The sequence below is a fragment of the Ovis aries genome, chromosome 4, assembly GCF_016772045.2.
Source record: "Ovis aries strain OAR_USU_Benz2616 breed Rambouillet chromosome 4, ARS-UI_Ramb_v3.0, whole genome shotgun sequence".
Lineage (NCBI taxonomy): Eukaryota > Metazoa > Chordata > Mammalia > Artiodactyla > Bovidae > Ovis > Ovis aries.
The window spans coordinates 24,010,989-24,031,490 of NC_056057.1; the positions used below are offsets into that span (position 1 = coordinate 24,010,989).

The 20,502-nt window shown below is 36.5% G+C and overlaps 1 protein-coding gene across 15 annotated transcripts in view; it reads right to left on the minus strand.

Annotated features, from left to right (window-relative positions):
• Positions 1-20,502, minus strand: part of DGKB (diacylglycerol kinase beta) — a 1,339,752-nt gene that overhangs the window by 674,145 nt on the left and 645,105 nt on the right. For 8 of the 15 annotated variants that reach the window (XM_060414944.1, XM_060414942.1, XM_042248425.1 and 5 more), the window contains one exon: positions 1,045-1,198. In XM_060414944.1, the coding sequence (XP_060270927.1) occupies positions 1,045-1,198 (154 nt within the window). Of the gene's footprint in view, positions 1-1,044; positions 1,199-17,806; positions 17,828-20,502 lie in introns of all 15 variants that reach the window. The other 7 variants (XM_060414943.1, XM_060414940.1, XM_060414938.1 and 4 more) reach the window with 1 other exon arrangement.

A 20,502-nucleotide genomic window follows, 5' to 3' on the forward strand; every position in this document is an offset into this window, starting at 1 on the left:
TGAGAAGGGAGAAGAGAGAAGGGCTTGGTTCCTGCCATTCTACCTGCACTTCCGCTTAGACCTTTCCGACATCTCACTCTCGCAGAACCTGGTTCCAGCAGCAACTGTCCTCTAGTCTGCAGCTTACAGCCCGCCATTCAGTCCTGCAGAGACCATGGTGATGTTGAAAGAGGTCTGACTTCCAGGGCTGTGGGCTCCTCCCTGAGTGTCTGAGCTACCAGAGCCTGTCAGGAAGGATCCTCTGCACAGGAGTCTGATGGTCACCATCTGCCAGGCAAAATCCCCCACCTTCAAACTCTGCCTTCCGGCTCAAGAGGTCCTCCTTCCTAGGTTCTGGGTTTTGATGACTCCAACCTGGGGGAGGCATTTGCTTCCTGTGGTTGTACCTCCGCATGCCTCAGTGTTCATCTTTGCATTTCAAACTCTCCAACACTGTTTTACCCATTTCCTAGTTCACATTCCCCAAAGTAACATAGTGAGATTTCTGTTTTCCTGACTGTGTGGAGAGTGACATACTTAGTGACAGATAGTAATGCATTAAAACCTACACCTAATAAGAGACCTAAACATCTCTATGGTGACAAAATTGAATTAAGTATCTAAGAGGAAAATTAATACTCTGAGGTTACAAATCTAAAAATGTGAACGAATACTGGTAATTTGAACAAGTGATATTAAATACTATGTTTTCTAGACATAACTGCCTTGTGACTACTGATATATGATATATGATACATGGTGTATGATATATGATATTATATACATTCCAGTCATTTAAAAGAGCACTTTCTTAAATTTTATGGAAGTATCTCTTAAAATTATTACCTAAAACATAGACTTCTAAGACACTGTAATGACAAGTGATGTATAATGATAAAGTATATTTTCTCTAATGTTCAGTTGTACAATCTTAGTTTGAAAAGATAAATCCTGCAACAAAGGTAATTTCTAAGCAAATCATCTCATCTTATAGAGAACCTGTACTGACATTGCCCTTTGAGGTTTTTTGCATTATATAGATTTTTAGTAAATTCTTGGACTTACCACTTGAGAGGAGAGCAGGCTTACTTTTTACCATTGGACTAGAATGAGGAAACTTGTTGCTAAATGACATGAAAAGGTGTGTTGTGAAATCATCAGGAAGCTCAGCTTCCAGGAACGTCTTCATAAATAGCTTGAAACCTTCAAAATCTATTGTCTGAAAAAAAAATTTAAATATATATTTTAAGACTCAGCCAATGTTAAGACTGTTTGCAGCGTTCAAGAGCATTAGCAGGAGAAATGATCTCAGACATGCGTACATCCAAGTCTACAAAAGGAAGGTAACTCCTGGAGAAATAAACCGGGCAATCCTACACTGACACTGGTGATTAGATTTAGATGTCTTACCTGCAGCAATGGAGCAAGAAAAACAGGAGCTTTCCAGTCAGGCATCCCTATTTCCATAGTGTCTGTGTGGCCTTAAAAACTTTACTCTTTGAAAGTTAATTTCCTCCTCTGTAAATTGGGGAGAATAGTCACAATTCCATGGAGTTATGATGATTAAATCAGACAACTATGTGAAGGTGCTGATGCAGAATCAAGAACACAGCATGAACACAGAAAGTTATCCCTCTTGACTCCTTTCTTTGTCTCTAATAATAAACACTATTTTCAACCACTGGAGAAAGTGGTTAACATGAAAGTTTTACCTTAACACCAAGACCAATGGATATAAAATCCTAAAGTGAAATTCTAAATCTTCCTAGGCAATTGTCAAAGAAATCTACTTCAAGATCTCTGCCCACTCGTACTCAGAGCAGAGCTATAAAAGAGCTGACATTTGCACGCAAAGAACCATTGCTACACTGAGAATCTCCATGTCCACTTGGGGAAATGGTGATGGGCGCTACCTTCTATTCTCAAGTTCATGGGAGAATTTCACAGGAGCTACTGAGAGAGCTTGGTTTCTCCAAGCAGATGAGAACAGTGGGCCAAGATCTGACTCCTGCCTGGGAAACTGAGAACAAGGGTGCAGGTACTTTAGAGCCGAAACAGCACAATGGCATTGCATTGGGCTTAGCCAACTCTCCTTGTCACTGCAGGGACACTCGTGCATAAATGTTGTCTAGGAAACAGATGTAGACCTCATGGAAGAGAAGGCCCCTGGAGTTGTGTTGGATACTATCTACTAGGCCATTTGAAGGGACTGGGAGACTTACAGAGAAGAAACTGAAATGAAGCCACATCTGTCCAGATCAAAGGACTGCAAGTGCTATAGGCCTCATAGGAAGCCCTTAAAAGGTTTCTTTTTTCTTACCAATTACTTCAATATAATGGAGATGAAACTAAAAATAAGGCAAAAAAAAACTACCAATTTTTTTAAAACTCCTGGCAGATGAGAATAAACTTAATTCCATAAACTGCAAATTTTGGATACAAAAAGCTTATTTTTTCCTGCGTAAAATTATTGGGATATGGTGGTAGGGAATGACCAATTTTATCACTGTACTACTTTGAATAAACCTAAAATGGAATAAGACATATGAGGATATCAATATGAGAAAGTAAATTTTTGCATATTAGATCATATAACATTTAACTATATATACTATGTATGCTTTTGTACCAAATATTATCTCAAGCCAATATAAAAAACACTTATTTTGTTTATTAATGTTCTAAGATCCTGTCTGCAACTTAATCTGACATTTTTAATTAAGTCTTGTTTTGCTTATTCATTCTCAGTAGGGCACTTCAAATATTTATATATATGTGTGTGTATATGTATATATTTATATATATGGCAGTGGTGGTTTAGTTGCTAAATCGTCCCTGACTCGTGCAATCCCATGGACTGCCAGCCTCCTCTGCTCATGCAATTCTCCAAGCAACAACACTGGAGTGGGTTGCCAGTTCCTTCTCATATATATATATGTATAGTTGGTTATATATTGGCGGTGGTAAAAAGACTTCATTTCTTTCCATGTTCAATGAATCATCACCACCACAGAATATTACAAATTCTACTAGTTGTTCAGTTCAGTCTCTCAGTTGTGTCTGACTCTTTGTGACCCATGGACTGCAGTCTACAAGCAGCTGAACAACGAAACTAACATCTATGAATATCATGAATATTTAAAGAACAGTATCGATCAGCTGAAGCACTTTCAGAAAGCATTTGCTACAACAAGTGAACAAGGAAACCAGGAGTTAATTCAAAAAGTTATAGGAAATTTGTGTGATAAACATATTCACAAGTATCATGATTAATATTAAAGTTACTTATAGTATCTCTTCTCTCTGTACCCTTTGGTAAGTCAGCTTTATGTTTGGAAACATAACAGATGATAGAAGCATGGTCTTGAAGTCAGACTCCTTGGATCAACTCTTGACCCAACACTGTCCAGCTGTGTGACAGTAGGCAATTTATTCATCTCTCTGTGACTCAAGTTCTTCATTTATATTAACAATCTCTTAGTTTGTTAGGAAAAAATCCCAACAATATTGGAAGAATGAACCTTAAACCAAATCAACATAAATGTTTCCATCTGCCTTAAATAGATCATTACCTAGTCTACTTTTCTTTGTTGTTGGGCATTTTTGTTTGTTTGTTATTTGCTTTTCCTTTGTTTTTGCTTTTGAGAAATCTGGTAATTAAGTGTGAACCAAGGACTGTAATTACTGAATTTTTTCCTCTGAGTCTTCCTTTACAGTAAGATTACATTTTAAAACAGAAGTTTTTCAAGTTAAGGGTTTAACACAGGAAAACAACAACAGCCAACCAACAAAAACAACAACCAGGACTTCAGAACAAAACAATTTTGTTTCATATTCCAATACCTCCACTCACCACCTGAGTGATTTGGGGCAAGACATGCATCTGCTCTTTTAAGGAAAACTCTGCCTCATCCCAAGTGTGTTTATGCCCTTTATAGAGCCCTACATCACCCACATAGAACATCCTTGAAATCGGTGCCTGTGATTTAATGATGAAAACCAGGAAAATAGCCAGTCTAAAGGAAAAAAAAAAGTGAACTAATGTATGACATCTCTCTTAATGAGGAATACATTTCTCCTTGATACTTTTTTTTTCAGGTCTCAGGAAAACGTTTTTGAACTTGCTCCAGTGTTGCAGCTCTCCCTTGCTCAGCAAGCAAAAAAAAAAAAAAATAGCTTATTTTTATTATCTGACACCTCGATACCTTAATTTCCTCCATATAAGATGAACCATTCAGCAGTGCTGCCTCAACATAATAATAAATTGATGTAAAGCACTTAATGTACCCTTGGCCATCAAGGATGTGAATACCCTTGGGCATCAAGGATGTAAAACAAATAAAACAGTTTAAAAAAGAAAAGTGAATAAATAAAAAGAAGCACTGATTTGAAGTTAGACTTTTATAACCTTAATTTGCCCTAGTCTATTGATTCAGAATATCAGAATTTCATTGCATTTTTCCAAATTTAACCCAGAGTTTTTGTGTCTTAGATATTGTGCTGTAATTGTTCTGGGTCAGGCAACATTGGCAAATGATTGCCTTCAGAAAACAAGCCTTTAAAAGGAGATTAACTTACTTTAAAATAACTAAAAGCCTTTCAAAGACATAAGAATAGAATAAAAAGTTCCTTAGTTCTTAAATGATTTCCACAAGATGATGTCATCCTATTTAGGACTGATGTATTAGTGATGATGTCAGCTTCTTCCTCTAGCTTCTTTACAGTGTTGGTAGGAGCAAACTTCCTTTCTCTTACATTTCCTGTCATTACACACAGCTTGCTGCTGCTGCTGCTGCTAAGTCGCTTCAGTCATTTCCGACTCTGTGCAACCCCATAGACGGCAGCCCACCAGGCTCCCCTGTCCCTGGGATTCTCCAGGCAAGAACACTGGAGTGGGTTGCCATTTCCTTCTCCAAGGCATGAAAGTGAAGTCACTCAATTGTGTCCGACTCTTAGCGACCCCATGGACTGCAGCCCACCAGGCTCCTCCATCCATGGGATTCTCCAGACAAGAGTACTGGAGTGGGGTGCCATTGCCTTCTCTGTACACTCAACTTACAATGTTGTAAAACCCAAACTTTTTCAAAGCCAAAAGGCAGCTGCTTCAGTGTTTCATGTTCATTGAGGAATTAATCTTCAATGCCTTTCCTGGTTAAGTCATTTACTTCTCATTAGCAAAAGATTTTCCAATCTTCTCTAAAATTTTGTGTTTTACATTGATACTATCCTCAATCTGTACATTTTTCTTATCTCACGATTTAGCAGAATATTTCCAAATTTACATCTCCTATTTTCTACTGCTGTCATGTAGCAGCATTAGCATTGGTTTCTGAAGATCATGACCTTTAAATAGAATGAAATCATTTATATGCATAGCAATAGAAACACTAACGCAAAAATCAGGATCAAACAACCAAATGAGTTCTCAAAAATCAAATTGGCTGGAAGTTCAGAGACACACAATCCCAATTATATTTAAGATTTTGAAAACTGTTTTTTTCTTTTTTTTAACTTGAAGGAGCGGCCACAGACTATTTAGGGAGATAGAGAGAATCTCTAAAGAATACAAACTCGGGAAGCTGCTCAGAGCTTGCTGCCAAGTTGGCACAAATTCAAAACACATTTCTATGTGCCTTTCATTATTCTATCTGACCATCTGGATTCTTGATGTTTAAATTCCTGCTAATACTAAAGAAATAGCTCGAGTATTCATCCAAGAAGATTCAAAGTGAATGAAAAGAAATGCCGTCACTCTATCATTAATTTATTTTGGCAGTTTCAGGATGAAGATTTTCTCATATTCAGCAAGTGTACATTACGCGTATATCCACTTTGTACTGGGCTCTGTTGTAGGCCGTGGGGTAAAGATGTTACTGATACATGCAAAATCCTTCCATCAAGGGGCTTATCTTCTAATAAAGGGAATAAGGAAAAAAATAATAAATAGCTTAAATGTATAGTGTCTGAAGGTATTAAGCAGTGTGTACATATGTGCTAAGTCATATCTAACTCTTTGTGACCCTATGGACTGTAGCTCACCGTGCTTCTCTGTCTGTGGGATTCTCTAGGTAAGAATATTGGAGTGGGTTGCCACTGCCCTCTCTCCAGGGGATCTTCCCCATCCATGGATCAAACCCACATCTCCCGCTTTTCCTGCATTGCAGGTGGCTTCTTCACCACTAGCACTACCACCAGGGAGCCCAATTAAATGTTGAATAAGAAATTAAGAAGAAGATATTGTATATTGGGGGTGGTGCTTGTAGTTTTAAACCTGATGATTAGGTAATAAGAATCTGTTCTTTGAATAAAGACTGAAATGAGATGAGGGAGCAAGCTTCACACATATTCTGGAGAAAAAACATTCCAGAGAGATAAAAACAGGTGGTTCAAATGTCCTGAGGCATTAAGATAGTCTTGTTTTAGAGGATTTTCTATAAGAGGTACTGAAGAAAAGCAAGAGACTAGAGCAGGATTGAGGAAGGACTAGAATTATAGAGAAGAGGTAAAAGACAGGATCTTTGGTGGTGTGTATATGAGGGCAGACTCTGTAAAAAATATTTTAGACCATCAATACAGTGCTATGGTGAGACTTTCCTGGTGGTCCAGTGGTTAGGACTCTATACTCCCAATGAGAGGGCCCATGTCCAAACCTTGGTCAGGGAACTAAGATTACACATGCCACAACTAAGCTTGGTACAGCCAAATAAATAGGTAAATAAAAATAAATAAATTTAAAAAATAAACCATTATGGCTTTAAAGTCGAGTGAGAGGAACAGTTATTGGAGGGTTGCAGCAGGAAATCATGTGATCTAACATATTTTAACAGGATCATATCATCATAATAGGGCTTCCCTGGTGGTTCAGATGGTAAAGAATCCACCTGCAATGCAGGAGACCTAGGTTCCATCCCTGGGTCCAGAAAAGCCTCTGCAGAAGGTAATGGCTACCCACTCCAGTATTCTTGCCTGGAGACTTCTACGGACAGAGGAGCTTGGTGGGTACAGTCCATGGGGTCACAAAGAGTTGGACATGACTGAGCAACTATCACTTTCATGATCAAGGATAGTAAGACTAATAATAATAGGATTGTTTTATATAACAGGATCTTACAACATTTATATCAGAAAAAAAGTCCAATTTTCACAATTGCTAGTGAGCTTGCATACACCGCTGATTAATAGGTGATCTTTAAAAGACACAAATGAATCACTGAAGTATCAAAGATTAAGTAGCTAAAACCATTAACAAAGAAATTACTTCAATTCATTTATCATTAAGTGTTGACTGAGTGCCTACTATGTGTACAATACTGCTGGCTACCCAGCAAAAGAACTCAAATGATGTAGGCAGTAATTTGTTAGTCAGAGGCTTTCTTTCACCATTTCCATATCAATTTTCCTAGTTTGTATCATTATATGTAAGCTTATAACTAATTTATATCATTAATTAATTATGTTAAATCAAACACTGATATAAAGGTTACTGAACCAAAACATATATATTAATATGTAGTATGGCTAACTTTCTAAGATTCTAAATAAATAATTTTGATATTAAAATATTTTCAGAAAAGAAAATCTACATTTTAAATGTCTTATTGCTTATGCTTATCAGAAGGCAATGGCACCCCACTCCGGTACTCTTGCCTGGAAAATCCCATGGATGGAGGAGCCTGGTAGGCTGCAATCCATGGGGTTGCTACAGTCAGACACGACTGAGTGACTCCACTTTCACTTTTCACTTTCATGCATTGGAGAAGGAAATGGCAACCCACTCCAATGTTCTTGCCTGGAGAGTCCCAGGGACGGGGGAGCCTGGTGGGCTGCCGTCTATGGGGTCGCACAGAGTTAGACACGACTGAAGTGACTTAGTAGCAGCAGCAGCAGCAGCAGCAGCAGCACTGAAATTGATTCTGCAATAGACTGTACATTGCTTCAGATTTCAGAGCACTCCTTGATAATCTCCTACACTGCCACGGAGAAACTTCCATCAAAGAGAAAGAGTGAAAGTCTAAATTTCACATTGGATATTTAAAACTTAGTTTTGGCAAATGGAATTAGCTTCACTACCTCAGAAGTGCATAATTTATTAACTGTACCAGTCTTTACTTAAAACTAACATTTATTAAGTCTCACCGAGAAAAATTGACATTTTTTTTCAGCAAGAGATGGCAAATGGCAAGAATAACAAACAATGATACTTCAAATTATTTTAGTAATTATGAAATGCACATAATAGATCAGAAAAATTTTAAGCGGGTTACTTTTATTGTGATTTTCAGTATATCTTGTGATCAAGAGTCTGTATCCAACTAAATTTTGTACTTCAGCTGAAATCTACTCTTTTAAAAAATTTTTACTGGAGTATAGTTGATTTACACAGTTGTGTTAGTTTAAGGTGTTTAGCAAAGTGAACCGGTTATCCATATACATATAAACACTATTTTTAGATTCTTTTCCCATATATATAGACCACTGCAGAGTATTGAGCAGAGTTCCCTATGCTATACAGTAGGTTCTCATTAGTTATCTCTCTTATACATAGTATATATATATAAATATATGTCAGTCCCAACATTCCAATTTATCCCTCCTCTTCTAACCCCCTTAACCATGAATTTGTTTTCTACATCTGTGACTCTTATTTCGGTTTTGTGGACAAGTTCATTTGTACCATTTTTTAAAAATAGACTCCACCTTCATCTCGTAGGATGCTGTCTTGCCTATGTTTCAGTGTTGTCACTAGAACTGGTGTGAGTTATAACTGAACCACACACCAAATGCTCTAAAAGTTATTTCTCCTCGAAAAATAAAACAGAATAAAGATTTTGTGAATAACCATGCATCTGTAAGTTTTTAAGGATTGCATACTTGCATCTTCAAGGAGGGAGATGGGAAGGCGGTTCAAGAGGGAAGAGACATATGTACACCTATAGCTGATTCATGTTGATGTCTGAGATAAAATAACAAAATTCTGTAGAGCAATTATCCTTCGATGAAAAAAATAAATTTTTAAAAATTACCAAATGACTCTTTTAATGCAGGTATGTGTACAGGCAGAATTACAAGTATCTCTTGTTTCCTGCTAGACTATAAGATCCAACACAACTCTGCACCACAGAATGCTTAACATAATTCTTTTCCATTGCAGGTTATCATGATATATGTGAAATATGGACAACTGGAATAGCAAAAACAAAGACAGAAGCACAATTTCACTTAATACCTCTTTGTATGACATCTAGCAAGAAAGAAAACTGACTCAGGTAGGATGGTAAGAATTTGTGAAATAGAATAAATGCAAAAAGTTTTTGACCAGGAATATATTGTTTTAATAAATCTCAAATGAGATTATTTTAAAGTATGATAGCATATGGATATATATGTAATATTGTAGCAAATTAAAATAAAACTAAATCAACAAAACTATTGATAAGAATATAACCAAATATCTGGAATGATTTCAAATACATATTATCCTAAAATTATCTTCTTTCTAATCCATCAAGGTCCAAATATGTCTGGGTTTTTATTGGGAGAAACATCAAGATGACAAGGTGTAGAAGACAGATCAGGAAATGCTCAGCTACCATGTGAGAGTGAGGGATTGAGAGTCTACAAGGGGGTCAGGGAACTCATTGATTATTTTCAGGACTTAAGAATTCCTTAGTAGTTTAGCGTTAGTCTCTCAGTTATGTCCGACTCTGACTCTATGGACTGTGGCCCACCAAGCTCCTCTGTTAATGGGATGCTCCAGGCAAGATTTCTGGAGTGGATGGCCGTTCCCTTCTCCAGAGGATCTTCCTGCCCCAGGGATCAAACCTGGGTCCCCTGCATTGCAGGCAGATTCTTTACCATCTGAGCTACAGGGAAGATTCCCTAGTTGAAGTATTTGGCTAGCAGTTTGTAAAATATATTTAATTGCTTGATACTTCTTGGTAGCAAGGATCATCTTGACCATTTCTATTTCTTCCACATGTCCAGATACAACGCAGGTAAAAGTAAAAGTGTTAGTCGCTCCGTAGCGTTCGATTCTGTGCAGCCCTATAGACTGCAGCCCACCAAGCTCCTCTGTTCATGGGATTCTCCAGGCAAGAATACTGGAAAGTGTTGCCACTTCCTACTCCAGGGGATTTTCCCAACCCAGATTGAACTCCTGTCTTCTGCACTGCAGGCCAACTCTTTATTGTCTGCGCCACCAGGGAGCAATATCTGATACATAATATACATGCATTATTTGGTATGCAACCCAGTAATTTTTCTTCCAAGTGCTTTTCTCACTTTCTATATGTTTATCCTCACTGGTTTTTTTGTTTGTTTGTTTGTTTTTTGCCAAACTACTTCTTAAAGACTTCAACCTCTCCTTTCAATCTTTATAGTCAGTAATATGCCCTATTATCTATAAATGAAAAAATTAAATTAGAATTTCTTTAAAGTATTTGTTGTATATATGGAAACTTATCTAAATGTCATTGTGTTCTAGGAACTGGACTAAGTATGTTATGTGTATGCTATACTTTAATAATCACAATAACTCCATGAGCAAATGCGACTATCACTCCTATTTTATAGCCAGGAAGGCTGTAAAACTAATTTTCTGAGCCTCAGAAAAATCAAGTAAAATGCCCAAAGTTAAAGGTTCCTATTTATTGCCAAGGAGCTAAATATTTATGATTTTAAAAGCTTCTATGTTACAGTTAAGTATAATTCTATAGGCAGATTTTGATTTTCCAAAATCCATATCTAGTACAACTGGTTTGTCACCATCAACTCTGTTGACTAGTCTAACAATAAGCTAATCATTAGACAAAAAAGGGAAACAAATATAAAAATAAACAGTGATGAATTATCTCAGTTCGACAATCTTGAAAACTCTGAGTTGACTATAATTTTTTTTTATATTCTAAATGTAACCTACTACTTTTGACCACATATCTGAAAAATATTCTAAATCTGCCCTCAGGCTCTATTATAATCCTCCTTGCCATTCCAGTTTTCATCACTTGATTGGACTTCTTCAATAATATATACCTGGTCTTCTCTTGAATGCAAGCCTATTATTCCCATTGGCTTTAGAAATAAATTAATAAATAGAAAAGTTAACTTATTGATCTTCAGTTCAGTTCAGTTGCTCAGTCGTTACTGACTCTTTGTGATCCCATGAACCGCAGCACACCAGGCCTCCCGGTCCATCAACAACTCACGGAGTTCACCCAAACTCATGTCAATTGAGTCAGTGATGCCATCCAACCATCTCATCCTCTGTCGTACCCCTCTCATCCTGCCCTCAGTCTTTCCCAGCATCAGGGTCTTTTCAAAGGAATTAGCTCTTTGCATCACGTGGCCAAAGTATTGGAGTTTCAGCTTCAACGTCAGTCCTTCCAATGAACACCCAGGACTGGTCTCCTTTAGGATGGACCGGTTGGATCTCCTTGCAGTCCAAGGGACTCTCAGGAGTCTTCTCCAACACCACAGTTCAAAAGCATCAATTCTTCGGCACTCAGCTTTCTTTATACTCCAACTCTAATATCCATACATGACTACTGGAAAAACCATAGCCTTGAAGAGTTGGACCTTTGTTGGCAAAGTAATGTCTCTGCTTTTGAATATGCTGTCTAGGTTGGTCATAACTCTCCTTCCAAGGAGTAAGTGTCTTTTAATTTCATGGCTGAAATCACTATCTGCAGTGATTTTGGAGCCCCAAAAAATAAAGTCAGCCACTGTTTCCACTGTTTCCCCATCTATTTGCCATGAAGTGATGGGATCGGATGCCATGATCTTCGTTTTCTGAATGTTGAGCTTTAAGCCAACTTTTTCACTCTCTTCTTTCACTTTCATCAGAAGGCTCTTTAGTTCTTCGTCACTTTCTGCCATAAGGGTGGTGTCATCTGCTTATCTGAGGTTATTGATATTTCTCCTGGCAATCTTGTTTCTAGCGTGTGCTTCTTCCAGCCCAGCATTTCTCATGATGTACTCTGCATACAAGTTAAATAAGTAGGGTGACAGTATACAGCCTTGACGTACTCTTTTTCCTATTTGGAACCAGTCTGTTGTTCCATGTCCAGTTCTAACTATTGATTCCTAACCTGCATACAGGTTTCGCAAGAGGCAGGTCAGGTGGTCTGGTATTCCCATCTCTTTCAGAATTTTCCACAGTTTATTGTGATCCACACAGTCAAAGGCTTTGGCATAGTCAATAAAGTAGAAATAGATGATTTTCTGGAACTCTCTTGCTTTTTTGATGATCCAGCGGATGTTGGCAATTTGATCTCTGGTTCCTCTGCCTTTTCTGAAACCAGCTTGAACATCTGGAAGTTCACTGTTCACATATTGCTGCAGCCTGGCTTGGAGAATTTTGAGTATTATTTTACTAGTAGGTAAGATGAGTGCAATTGTGCGGTAGTTTGGGCATTCTTTGGCACTGCCTTTCTTTGGGATTGGCATGAAAACTGATTTTTTCCAGTCCTGTGGCTACTGCTGGGTTTTCCAAATTTGCTGGCATATTGAGTGCAGCACTTCCACAGCATCATCTTTCAGGATTTGAAATAGCTCAACTGAAATTCCATCACCTCCACTAGCTTTGTTCGTAGTGATGCTTCCTAAGGCCCACTTGACTTCACATTCCAGGATGTCTGGCTCTAGGTGAGTGATCACACCATCATATCTGGGTCAAAAAGATCTTTTTCATACAGTTCTTTTGTGTTTTCTTGCCACCTCCCAGTCTTGTTTTTGCTGACTGTATAGAGCTTCTCCATCTTTGGCTGCAAAGAATATAATCAGTCTGATTTCAGTGTTGGCCATCTGGTGATGTCCATGTGTAGAGTCTTCTCTTGTGTTGTTGGAAGAGGGTGTTTGCTATGACCAATGCGTTCTCTTGGCAAAACTCTGTTAGCCTTTGCCCTGCTTCATTCTTTACTCCAAGGCCAAGTTTGTCTGTTGCTGCAGGTGTTTCTTGACTTCCTACTTTTGCATTCCTGTCCCCTATAATGAAAAGGACATCTTTTTTGGGTGTTAGTTCTAGAAGGTCTTGTAGATCTTCATAGAACTATTCAACTTCAGCTTCTTCAGTGTTACTGGTTATTGATCTTAAGAATATCATTTATCATTTCCTCTAGCTATTAAAAAAAAAACTTAAACTCCTTAGACACTCTAAGTCCTTATACACAAATGTCCAGATTTTCCACTAATATCCTTAAATGTATTCCTGCTGAAAAAATCTATTCCTATTGATGCAAGTATACAAATAAACACAATAGACAAACCTTCAGATAAGTTTTAGGTGTAGCAAGCACCTAAAGAATTTTCTCTCTTTGCCTTTGTGCTCTGTCACTCAGTCATGCCTGACTCTGCAAACCCGTGGCTGTAGCCTGCCAGGCTCCTCTGTCCACAGGGATTCTCCAGGCAAGAATACTGGAGTGGGTTGCCATGCCCTTCTCCAGGGGATCTTCCAGAATCTTGCAGATTCTTTACTGTCTGAGCCACCAGGGGAGCCCAAGAATACTGGAATGGGTAGCCTATCCCTCTCCAGTGGGTCTTCCCAACCCAGGAATCAAACAGGGGACTCCTGCATTGTATCTGGATTCTTTACCAGCTGAGCTACCAGGGAAGCCCCTATTTTTCCTTAAACAAGTAAAAAAGATCACCTGAAGTTCCCAACATCACTTTGTCTCTGATTTTTAACTTTTATATGAACTATTTAATAACTGTTATAAAAAAATGAAAGACCGTCTGCAAGTCTTCTTTGGAGAAATGTCTGTTTAGGTCTTCTGCTCACATTTTGATTGGCTTGTTTGTTTTTCTGGTATTGCGTTGCATGAGCTGCTTGTATATTTTGGAGATTAATCCTTTGTCAGTTGTTCCATTTACTATTACTTTCTCTCATTCTGTCTTTTCAACCTATTTGTAGTTTCTTTTGCTATGCAAAAGCTTTTCAGTTTAATTAGGTCTCACTTGTCTATTTTTGGTTTTATTTCCATTACCTTAGGAGGTGGGTCATAGAGGATCTTGCTGTGATTTATGTCATAGAGTGTTCTGCCTATATTTTCCTCTAAGAGTTTTATAGTTTCTGGTCTTCCATTTAGGTGTTTCATCCATTTTGAGTTTATCTTTGTGTTTGGTGTTAAGAAAAAAAAAAAAGAAAGAAAGAAATGGAAGAGTAACCTATACAGAATGTTTACTACATGTCAAAGTTAGTGATTATCATCAAATTAAAGAGAGTTAGCAGCCTATTTTTCAAATTATTTAAGCTTGTTTTAGCAGCTCATCTGTAGAAAAAGCAATTGGAAGCAATTAGTATAATTACATTTTATATATTCTAAATATTTACCTATTTTCAAATTTCTGTATATTTATTACAGAACATTAAGGGGAAAATGGATCATTTGTGACATGTTGACTGTGACAGATATCACCTAGTCACTTTAAGCAGTTAAATCATTAAGCTTGCAATTTAGGATAAGATGTGGCAGATGGTCCATTCTCAAATTCTAAATATTTTCACAGATATAAAACAGTGTGTTTTTTTGGAAACGATGAGATTTGCTCCTCAGTGCAATTACTAGAAACCTGCAAGGAGTTATTCAAATTGATTTGTTTAATTATGACATAACTAATTAATCTCACAAGGAGCTAGGCAAATATTTTCTCAAATTTTTGGACATGGTCCATTCCATGTGAGAGCAATTCTTGGAGTATCAAGGGCATAAAAACTGAGGCCACGTGTTGAAATAAAAGTCACAAAGTATTTCAACAATAAGTAATACATAATCAAAATCCCGACAGGATGATAGTAGGCATTTTATTCTTCCATTTCATGGTATGTTTTCAAAACTGTGTTCTGGCTATAAGTTTGATAAGAGAAGGAGATGACTGAAAGTATTTTGATAGCAATAGGGTAGAAGTGAAGCAGAAATATTGGTAAACATGTTACATCCACTCCTTGCTAACTAATTGTCCTAGCATTTATGCAGTCGTGGGGGGTGGGGAACAACAGACACCCTAACTCGACCACTAGGACAGCATTCTAGATCACAACAAGGCTTGATCGGGGAAGCAAATCACATGACTTGTGCTCCACTCATACATTAGAAGGAAATCAATTGAGCGATGGAAAAAGACATCAGAGTCACCGTGTTATACCTCCTAACTTTTTGGATAAGAAACACTGAGGCTATGAGAAAATTGAGGTTCTAGGATTGGTTGGGATATCTCAGATATTCTTGGTTTTATCATTTATATGTTCTCCAGAAGTTTCATTGAAAGCCTGTTGATCCGTACAATGTGACCAACAACCACTGCCTCAAAACATCAGTGGAACACCTGTAAGACACAGGGGTTAAATATTTTACATCTACTTGAGAATGTTACCCTTTCAACAACTAAGCAGAGGCAATAGTCTCTTCATTTGATAGGTGAACAAACTGAGGCTAGGAGAGATGAAGTAACTCGTCTAAGACCTGCTTGTATGTGGCAGACGTGGAATTTGAACTCAGTTCAGTTGGATTCCTAAGACTGTATTTTCTCTATTACACTTCAAGGTGGTTTCTTTAATGGCAAAGGTTGAATTTGATTCTGGAAGGACAATTATAGCTTAAAATAGAAGGGTGTTTATCTTTGCTACTAATTATAATAGCATCAATATCCTTTTTAAAGACATTTAAAATATACATTAGCCAGCAACACTACAAAATGTAGGTTCTAAATTCCCAAGTTTCTTCTTAAGGGATTGAGGCAACTCACTTGTCTGAATATAAAGGCTATGCACATTAGCATAAACCCAGTACAGAGTACTGAGTACAAAGATAAGGTATACCCAGGGAGCGATAAAAAGTTAACTCAGCCTTGAGCCAAGAATCATCTACTGACAGGAAATGTAAAAAGAAAATCTTACACTCACAGGACAAGGCAGACAAAACACACATGGAGAGAAATAAGTATGCAAGCCTCACACGACTGTTTCCCCTGGGCTACCCTCAGCTTCCGTGTTGTTTATACTCTGCAACTGAAATGGCTTCCCTGCTAACTACATCCAGAACAAAGACTGAACAAGGAACAGGAAGGAGGCAGCTCACCAGGCTGACCCCATACAGAGACAGGCTCAGCTGCCACCAGTTTTCAGACAGCCTGGAGCGGGAAGGCAAGTTGTGTGGGATGCTGTGTTTGTGAACCAAAGTATACAACAAATGCCCTTCAGAAGCTAGAGCCTGCTTCATAAAAACAACTGCTTATTCTGAAGTGGTGGTTGTTGTTTAGTTGCTAAATCATGTCAGACTCTTTTGCAACCCCATGAAATGTTGCCTACCAGGCTCCTCTGTCCATGGGATTGCCGCCTAATAACATAAACCTCATGGGAACTGCCTTTGGGGGAGCTAGTAGGTTTCCTGAGAGGTCAGGTCTGAAAGGGGCTAGTAACAATTATCGCCACCAGTGAATTTCCATTTCAGCTGTGTTGCAACCTAGGAGAGTGTAATATATAGGATCAGCATCTAAGTCAGTCAAGTTCATTCTGATGTAATCAATCATACTGAAACATGTCAGGGACAAAACGACAGTGCATGCTGTCACTGAAACAACATGGAAACTAGCAAATAAGAAGCAGCTAGTGCATTTTTCTCCAAAACTCTAGACAGAGTTTCTAATGAGTAGCCATGCTTAAAAGCAACTGGACTACAATGATGACCCTTTATCCAGCTTGTTTCACTTTTTCTATTGCATACTCAATGCGTCCATTTCATTTAGTTTATGTTTTCCAATTTCTCTATCTCTTCTTTTTTTGATGTTCTTTCTAAGCCTTTATCAAGCATAGAAAAAAGCCTTTTCTTTAGTGTATTATGTATAATATATATATATTTTTGAAAACATGAATTTTTTCCTAGCTAAAATTTTTATTACATTTGATTCCATTTGTTTGACTTAATATGAATAGAATGCTAGATTTCTAATTTAAAACAATAGATATACAACAAGCAAAAAGTTTAAATGTATAGCACAGGGAACTATAGCCAATATCTTGTAATAATCTATAGTGGAAATCATCTGAAATGGAATATATGTGCATATGTATAACTGAATTGTGTACCCGACACATTATAAGTCAACTATACTTCAATAAAATATATATTTTAATTAAAAAAAATAAGCAGCTAATACATACCTAGTATGGTCCAAGGGAGACAATATGGTTTTAGACAGCTCGTGCATTTTATTAATAGTAAAATCGCATGCACACATTCCTACTGGGATATAAACATCCATTCACAGAACTCGACAATGTATTGTAATTCTGTGCATCCAACTGAACTATGGACCTAAAACCTCCTTTACGAAATGGACATGACTAAGAGAGAGTGGTTGAAACCACAGATGGGTTTACTCTTTTTCCCAGGAGGGTGAAAATCAAGAGCTTCTCATTCATATTTCCCTCACATATGCTAATAGCACTGTAGACCAATCAGATGTTCTTATCAATTGCATTTAAAGCCTATTGTTAAATCTCTCATCATAAATTAACAATTTAAGACTTTCATTAAACAAATCTTTTTACCAGAGCCTGATGATATTTTGGTGAAATTAGAAAAATTAAGCTCAAGAGTCTACAAAACTGAAGCCTGCACTCTGGACCCTTTTTGATTCTATTGAGGTATAGTTTCTCTGTTTGAGAACTTGAACAAATATCAGTCACTTTTATCTTTATAAGTATTACAGTTAATCTTATATATGCATCTCACTTGTACAAAAGTATAGCTCAGTGATATAGATGAGAAATTCATAGCTCACATCAGAATAAAGAAAGAAAAGACAGATTTTAATAGAAAAGAAAATGTCTTACTTGATTAAGAATGTCTTGTTTCTGTGCATGCAAGGAAAGAAAGAATACATGTGTTAATGTAAGATAATTTATACTCATCATCTCATACTGCTGATAATGTAACTACAAAGTCAAGTTTACAGATTGATTTGAAAACACACTTTAGATGCAGGGGTCTCAAAATATGGTTCCGAAATAGCTTCAGCATCAACTGGGAAACTGATAAAGAGAAATTTTTGAACTCCATTCCAGAAACTAAAGTGGGGAGTCAGCAAACTATTTTAGGAAGACCCCAGGTGACTCTGATGCCAGCTAAAACTTGAGACTCATTGAGTAGATCAGTCTTAGAATGTAATAAGCAAACAGTTCTAATTGACATAGGAAAATATAATGAATAACACATACAGTATAATGGAAACCTTCCAGAGAAGAATATAAATATATAATAGAATATATAAAGGTATATTTGATTATACTTATTCCCCACTTCTAATGATTCCTCCTGTCAGAATAACATGCCTAGATCTCACCATCTCTTTAAAGGTAAACATTTAATTTCTCTATGTATACGCTACTACTTAATTTCTTCCCATTGTTTTAGATGCCAACAAAACAGTTTGATATGGAATTTGAAATCCAGAGGAAAATATTTACATTTTCAATGCCAAACTGATGGTCATATTACAAAATTCTACTACTCTTATGAATCTATTATATCTGTGATGTTCTGACTGGTTTACTATGAACCTTCTCACTAAGAATGGATGGCCATTACAATCTACCTATATGATAAGCTTTACATTGTTCACCATAAGATTAGGTGAAACTAACAGGCATCTCTTACCTTACTGGGTACGAGTTAGTGGTAATTGGGTGCAATGGAACATACCATGCTCATATATAAGTTATGCCATTCAATGCATAGGAAATAGGTTTTCCTTCCCCTCATCCTTCTCATATCCCCTGGTTTCCCCTCTCATTCTAATGGCTTCATCAATTAAGTAAACAGGAAATATCTTAAACTGGGATTACACACATCTAGATTTTAATTATAGTTATTGTCACAAACCTAGATGGTGCATCTTGGGAAAGGCATTTTACTCTTCTTAAAGTGAGTTTCTTAATTTACCATCATATTTGGTTCTCTCAAGACCTTCCTCAAGCTTTTATGCTTAAAACATCTTTAAAGCCATTGTTTAAATGTATATTTTATGATTCTGTCATTTATTTCTGCATAGGAACTAAAAATAAATGATTCATCCATATATTACACTTAATATTCTCTGTTCACATAGACTAAAACAGGTCACATTTTCATTCGATTAAGTTTGTATACACAGCTTTTATAATTCAGTAGCTCAAGTAAGTGATAACAAAAATAATGCATCTACCCTTTAAGGAACTTTACTTAGTAAAGGAGAAAATGATTTGAGAGAGATTTAGGTTGTAGTCTCTTTGAAAATACATTTTCCATGGATGATACAGACTATGTCTATTTTAGAAAGCAAAGTATTAGTCATTTACTATAAAGCATGACTGGATTAATCACTTTCCTAGTTTTTCTTGTATAGCTCAACATTAATTAGGTACTCAACTATGTCTACTCTGAGCTCAACTTGACCAGTCAATAGAGTGATATTTTCACACATGTGAGTTGACAGTATGAATTATTTTCTACTATTAGAGCAAATTTTTATAAACTTGATGAAGGTATGTGCTGAACAGAATCTTTAGACCTTGAAGTTTTAATTCTAAACACTGAATCTAAATATTTAAATATTTAGATTTAAATATATCCTATTGATTTTTATAAAATACATACTAGTGTTTAAAAGATTCATAAAAACTTTAAATTTTTCTCCTGAAAGGAAAATACCCATCAACTTTAAAATTTGAGAGAGGTTTTACTCAAATTAGAGATAATTTTGAGTCTTAATAAGATCTAGCTTTTTGTTTTTCAACTGTTCATTATTTTAATAATGCATTTCAAGAGCAAATCTGTGCAATTATTGAGAGGTATTACATTATTGAGAAGGCTGACATCATATACATCTAATAACGAATCTAGTAATTACCTTAATAAATCCAGTTATCAGTCAGATTAAGTCCTGAAAGCCCTTTAAATAAGAAATAATTGAAGCAAAAAGTCTATTTGCAAACAAGACCACATTCCAAATGAATTTATAGATGACAACTATCTTTAGGGAGAGAAAACTGGTTTTCTCTCTGTATATAAATAGGTACATGCAGGTTTTCAACTATGTTTGAGAATGTAAATAATTACTGAATTTTGGAGGTCTTGTAACAATTCAGTAAAGCTGTCATTTTTACCTTTTCAACCCTGCTTTCTTGGTGTTTGAGATTTTCAGTTCTACAAATTTACCTGCCAACATTTTTTTTTCCTCTCTCTCTCTAAAGATCTAGGAAAATAAAATCTGAGCAGAATGAGGGCAAATATGTGATTTTTCCCCCATGATATAGGCAAATGGAAATGACTTTAAGTTGTCTATTTTCTGTATCATTTGTAGGCACTAAACATTAACTTTATTTTTAAAAAAAAAACAAAATTAATCTCAGGTTAAAAAGTTTTAAAAAGTATAGTTATGTATTGGAATGCAGACAGAATAAAAATATAAAAGGAAAAAGAGTAACTATTGTAATAAAAATAGTAAGTATTGAAAATACCAAAAGGAGGTCAGAATTTAAAGATTGGGTTT